The 6,740-nt window shown below is 45.7% G+C and overlaps 1 protein-coding gene across 1 annotated transcript in view; it reads right to left on the bottom strand.

The window, feature by feature from the left end:
* Nucleotides 1-6,648: 6,648 nt before the first annotated feature.
* The window catches only part of LOC104825272, an 827-nt gene continuing 735 nt past the window's right edge, over nt 6,649-6,740 (bottom strand). Inside the window, exon 2 of the mRNA XM_010557573.1 lies at nt 6,649-6,674. Within this exon, the coding sequence (XP_010555875.1) occupies nt 6,649-6,674 (26 nt within the window). The remainder of the gene's footprint in view (nt 6,675-6,740) is intronic.

The raw sequence follows: 6,740 nt of genomic DNA on the forward strand, positions 1-6,740 counted from the left end.
TTACATGCATGAAAACAAAAATAACCCGTCATTCTTTTTCTAGCATAGAACGAAGTTCAGAAATGTTAGAACTAGTACATAGTGATCTATGTGACTTGCACAGTTCACCGTCTTTAGGAAATAAGAAGTACGTAGTAACATTCATAGAAGATTCTCCTTGGTTTTGCTATGTGTTCTTGTTGCATTCAAAGGATGAAGCTCTTGATAGGTTTAGAGCGTATAAATCTGAGGTTGAGTTACAACTCGGGGTTAAGCTAAAGAAGCTTAGAACCGATAGGGGAGGGGAATACTATGATCCTGTGTATTTTGAATCCGTAGGAGTGTTTCATGAGACTATCGCACCTTATGCACCGCAACAAAATGGTGTAGCGGAAAGGAAAAATAGGGTCTTGAAAGAAATGGTTAATTCCATGCTTTCATACTCGGGTTTAAGTGAGGGTTTTGAGGCGAAGCCATGTTAATGACTTGCTATATTCTAAACCGAGTTCCATCTAAAAGGAACAAGGTAAACCCATATGAACTTTGGTACAAGCGGAAACCGAATCTGAATTATTTTTGGATTTGGGGATGTCGGGCGATAGTAAAAGTCCCGAAACCAAAGCGAAAAACTTTGGGAGAAAGATGAATTGAATGTATCTTCATAGGTTATGCTTTACATAGCAAAGCCTATAGGTTCTATGTCATAGAACCAAATGACTACATAGTCGTTCACACGGTCATTGAGTCAAGAGATGCATTGTTCGACGAAAGTCGATTTTCTTCGGTGGATAAACCACCTAGTCCTGTACCTAGTTTGAGTGATCGCACATCAAGAGGATGGACCAAGTGAACCTCGTAGAGGTAAACGTATTAGGAAAGCAAAATCCTATGGTCCAGACTTTCAGATGTACCTGGTGGAAGTTACTAATGAGTCAATCGTGACTCAGCTCGCTTATACATATAATATTGAGGGAGATCCTAGGACGTATGATGAGGCGATGGGATCTTAAGATGTTGCGTTCTGGAAAAAAGCGATAAATGATGAGATGGACTCTATCATGAGCAACAACACTTGGATCATAGTAGATCCTCCTCCAGGTTGTAAACCGATTGGTTGCAAGTGGATCTTCAAGAAGAAGATGGGAGTCAATGGAACTATTGATAAGTTCAAGGCTCGTCTAGTAGCTCAGATCTTTAGACAAAAACAAGGTATCAATTATTTCGATACATATGCACCAGTGGCTAGAATAGCTACGATAAGATTATTGATCGCTCTTGCTTCGATAAAAAATCTTGTAATTCTTATTTTACTTGTCCATGTGGCGCAACTCGTATTGCGGGATACGGGTTTCGGGTGTCACAGAGTAAGTCCGTACCACCTCCCCGGGAGACCCCAATCTACCTGAATCTCAGGTATGTGTAATGCATCATCCTCGGGATAATTATATCTCAGAATCCGCTCCGTCGCTAGCGAAAACATTGGCGCGGTTACCAAGAGTCGTATTTTCCTCGTCACGCAATAGTTCCGACTACAATCGACTATCTACGCAAGTCATCGAGGTGCCCATAACCGTCCTATCGTTCAGACATTGGCGCGATTATATCATCGCCACATTCACAATCATATCCCATATGGGTGGCATCCGACCCAGATCGGATGGCCCGTAGATGGGATGCAATCTCGCAATCAGCGTGCATTCAGCCACAAACGCCCTTTTCTAGAATCACATGTTGAACATTAATATGGAACCCTTCCGAATTAATATTAGCGTCATGTCACCTACCTCAGTCACAAACATTTATATAATTTATTTACTATACATGCATTTTCGTTTGCTCAGTCTTTTAATTTTTCTTATAGTCCTTTGCGTACTTCTTTCCAGTATCTTAGGTTAATTTACCATATTGTACCTCCAGTTTGACCTACCTGATATCGGTTCGTCCAGATAACCAGTTCGGTTCAGTCCGTGTTTTATGAGGCTTACTGTTTATTTATTTTGGGTACATACTACGTATGGTCTGGCTTGTCCCGTGTTTTCTACATTTTTATCTTTCCAACCAAATTCGCACAAACACACATGATTTGCTACGGGAATTCATCAAAACTTCTTATTTCAATCAAAGCATGTTTGTGTTGGACAGAGATTGGAGAAAGACGGGAATTTGGACCTGAGATCGTGGAAGAGACCACGAAGGTGATTCATAAGATTCGGGTCAACCTGAAAACAACGTAGGATCGATAAAAATCATATGTCGACTAGAGGAGAGGGGACTTTACACTTGAAGTTGGGGATTAAGCATTCCTCCGAGTTCAGGCCATGCGAGGGCACACTAGGTTTGGTCAAGGCAGCAAGATGAAGCCGCAATATATCGGACCTTACCCAGTGATTGGGAAGGTAGGCGCAGTAGCATATCGTCTTGGGTTGCCGTCAGAGATGAGTAACATCCACGATGTGTTCCACGTGTCGATGTTACGGAGGTACGTGGCAGATCCTTTCCACATGTTACAGCCTCAGGAGTTAGAGTTCACGAATGCTATGCGTTTTCGGGATGAACCGCTACATATAATAGACCGGAAGGTTAAGAGGTTGAGGACAAAGGAAGTGTCGTTGGTGAAAATATTGTGGAGAAGCCAAGGGAACCCGAGGAAGAGATGCGTAATAACTACCGCCATCTGTTTACTTGAGTGTTGTACGAACTCTTGTGCACAACGTTTTAGGATTGTATCAAACTTGGCATTCGGATGATGTGATGATATGAAGGTGTTTTTCAGATCTTATTACATGCGAATAAGTTTAAGGGGACATCACGATACTTCGAATTCGAGGATGAATTCTTTTTAAGGGAGGAAGATTTGTAATACTCCGGATCCCAAAATAAATATTTAATTATTTTCGAGAATAAATAATTAAATAAATGCGTATAATAATTCGGAAATGGAAGTGAAAAAAATAATAATAAAATGGAAAAGAGTACGAAGCCGGAAAACGTAAAAAAAAAATCAACAAATAAGCGAAGAAGAATTTGAAATTTATCTTCAGTCCGGACCTGACCATGAACTGGTCAGTCGGACCAAGGTCGGATCGTCGGACCAAGACGAGGAGGAACGAATCGAAAAAATATAAAAAATTTTGGGAAAGTGAAGTTGGTCCGCCGGACCAAAATCTGGTCAGGGTCAGACCAACGTACTAAGCCCGTTAGATGGACCCAAGGAAAGAAGGGGGGATCGAAAGAAGAAAAGAGAAGGTTGGTCCGGGGCTGACCAGAAGTCAGTCCGCCGGACCAGACCCATTCCGAGAGAAAGTTCCACGTTTGGACCAAAGGAACGGACCGAGAGGAAGGAAGTGAGTGTGGTCTGGGGCTGACCAAATGTGGTCAGCCTGACCAGAACACACAATCGGACCGAAACGGGCATCGATGGACCAAAAACCTGATTTGGTCATCCGGTCCAGCGGACCAAGTTCTTGGTCCGGCGGACCGCAGTGCAAAATTCTGCCCAAAGTAACCACTTTCCCATGTGATTTTCTCGCGCCTAAGCGGCTCCACACGACAACCAAACGCACTAAACCAGTAAAATGCGACCCTAGCTTGTTTTTAGACCCCCCTTTTCATCCTACTCTTCCCCTTTATCCTTTATGACACCTCCAATCACCCAACTCCACCATTAGAGAAGAAAAATCTGGAAAAAAAGGAAGAGAGGAAAAGAGAGAGGGGGAGAAGAGAAAGAAGGAGAGAAGAGAGAAAGGAAGCTCGTGGAAGTAAGGAGGGACTGTCCTAGAAGGTCTCTAGGAGTTCATGACAGATAGAAAACCCAGAAACATCGCAGGGATACGGGTTTCGGGTGTCACAGAGTAAGTCCGTACCACCTCCCCGGGAGACCCCAATCTACCTGAATCTCAGGTATGTGTAATGCATCATCCTCGGGATAATTATATCTCAGAATCCGCTCCGTCGCTAGCGAAAACATTGGCGCGGTTACCAAGAGTCGTATTTTCCTCGTCACGCAATAGTTCCGACTACAATCGACTATCTACGCAAGTCATCGAGGTGCCCATAACCGTCCTATCGTTCAGACATTGGCGCGATTATATCATCGCCACATTCACAATCATATCCCATATGGGTGGCATCCGACCCAGATCGGATGGCCCGTAGATGGGATGCAATCTCGCAATCAGCGTGCATTCAGCCACAAACGCCCTTTTCTAGAATCACATGTTGAACATTAATATGGAACCCTTCCGAATTAATATTAGCGTCATGTCACCTACCTCAGTCACAAACATTTATATAATTTATTTACTATACATGCATTTTCGTTTGCTCAGTCTTTTAATTTTTCTTATAGTCCTTTGCGTACTTCTTTCCAGTATCTTAGGTTAATTTACCATATTGTACCTCCAGTTTGACCTACCTGATACCGGTTCGTCCAGATAACCAGTTCGGTTCAGTCCGTGTTTTATGAGGCTTACTGTTTATTTATTTTGGGTACACACTACGTATGGTCTGGCTTGTCCCGTGTTTTCTACATTTTTATCTTTCCAACCAAATTCGCACAAACACACATGATTTGCTACGGGAATTCATCAAAACTTCTTATTTCAATCAAAGCATGTTTGTGTTGGACAGAGATTGGAGAAAGACGGGAATTTGGACCTGAGATCGTGGAAGAGACCACGAAGGTGATTCATAAGATTCGGGTCAACCTGAAAACAACGTAGGACTGCTGGCCTGCTATCCAGAAAGCCATGTAGGCTCGGTGTGCCTCGCCAGTCGGGGGTATGAATAGTCGGAGTGAGCCAAGAAACTCTGCAGTCAACTGGCGGTATGTGTCCTCTCGCATATGTAGCAGGCTCTCCCAGTGTATCCCTTCGCATAGCTCGCGCACTGAGTCATAAAGCCCCAACCGACTAATCTCCGTGCTCGCGAACTTCGTGTTCCGGATGACTTGATAAAAGGCGCCAGCGCGCTCCTGCATCTACGGTGATGGTAGGAGGAATGGTGGTGTATTGTCCGGAACAGGTACGCTGGGAGTGTACTGGCTTAGCTCGATGATCGTGTTCTGGCCCGTCTCGAATTCTTCCAGCAGTGGTATATGATCGGTGTAGTCCGGATTGTGGCGGTTCCTGGTCTTCCTGGTGGCCATCTGAAACTCAAAGACAAGTAGAGTGAGCGCGGTCGAAGCCGCGGTGAAAACACGCAAAAACGCGCAAAGAGCTCAGAGGCTGGATCCGGTCCGTTTCCAGGTGGAATCAGTCCGGATCCAGGTTCGTCTTCTCCGTCAGAACTGGGTCTCGATCCGGTCCAGATCCAGTCTCTACGAACCCAGATCGAAAATCTCCGAAAAAAATCTGCAAAATCGGACAAAAATCGAGCATCCAAATGTATGGACAATGTGAATCTAACCTATTCTCATCATAATCAACCAATAAAACCCATCCAAAACCACGAAATCATCTCCACAATCAAATCTCCCTAAACCTCTCATGAACCCTAGCAACCCAAATCCGAAAATTACTCATAATAAAACAATGTTTGAGCCGTGAAATAGGTAGGGAAGCATACCTGAGCGTCGTATACGTGGAATCGGAGAGAGGAAGAGGTGAGAATGGGAAGGCCGAATCGAGAGAGAAAACCTAAGTGGGGAGAGAGGACTGAGTTCGGCCCCCTTAAGTGGAGTCGCGAGTTTGGATCTGGTCCGTTTCTAGGTGGAATCGGTCCGGATCCAGATGAACTTACCTGGCCCGTGTCTGAAGTGGATCCGGTCCGTTTCCAGGTGGAATCGGTCCGGATTCGGAGTGACTTACCTGACGGCGAATTTGGATCCGGTCCGATTCCAGGTGGAATCGGTCCGGATCCAGTGTCTGTGAATCTTCATCTTGTCCGTGCCTCTGAACCGACGATCACTCCCCGCCCTCCTACGGTACTCTGGGTTGTTATAGGCCCACCAGCTTCCGCCTGGTTCGTCCTCGAACCACTCCGTACTGGGAGAGTACCGGCTCTAATACCATCTGTAACGACTCGAGGCTGCAACGAATTGTCGAAACTGCCCTCACGCAGCAACCCGAGACCTTTCAGCGTGTTTTGTCCTCACTCGCACGCATACCGAGATACTTCCCAGTAGGTCACCCATCCTAAGATTGCTCCAGAGCCAGCACGCTTAACTTTGGAGTTCTCTTGGGATAGTCAACCAAAAGGTAGGTGCACCTTATTGCTATGAGTAGTCCAACTAATTCTTTTATGTTATCTCGCTCATCAGGTGTCGTAGGACACTGACTCTTGCAGAGAACTGTGCCACTGCTCATCGGTAAGGTTCCTGGCTCTGAAGCAATCTTAGGATGGGTGACCTACTGGGAAGTGTCTCGGTATGCGTGCGAGTGAGGACAAAACACGCTGAAAGGTCTCGGGTTACTGTGTGAGGGCAGTTTCGACAATTCGTTGCAGCCTCGAGTCGTTACAGATGGTATTAGAGCCGGTACTCTCCCAGTACGGAGTGGTTCGAGGACGAACCAGGCGGAAGCTGGTGGGCCTGTAACAACCCAGAGTACCGTAGGAGGGCGGGGAGTGATCGTCGGTTCAGAGGCACGGACAAGATGAAGATTCACAGACACTGGATCCGGACCGATTCCACCTGGAATCGGACCGGATCCAAATTCGCCGTCAGGTAAGTCACTCCGAATCCGGACCGATTCCACCTGGAAACGGACCGGATCCACTTCAGACACGGGCCAGGTAAGTTCATCTGGATCCGGACCGATTCC

Source organism: Tarenaya hassleriana, unplaced genomic scaffold, assembly GCF_000463585.1.
Source record: "Tarenaya hassleriana unplaced genomic scaffold, ASM46358v1 Cleome43, whole genome shotgun sequence".
Classification (NCBI taxonomy): Eukaryota; Viridiplantae; Streptophyta; class Magnoliopsida; order Brassicales; family Cleomaceae; genus Tarenaya; species Tarenaya hassleriana.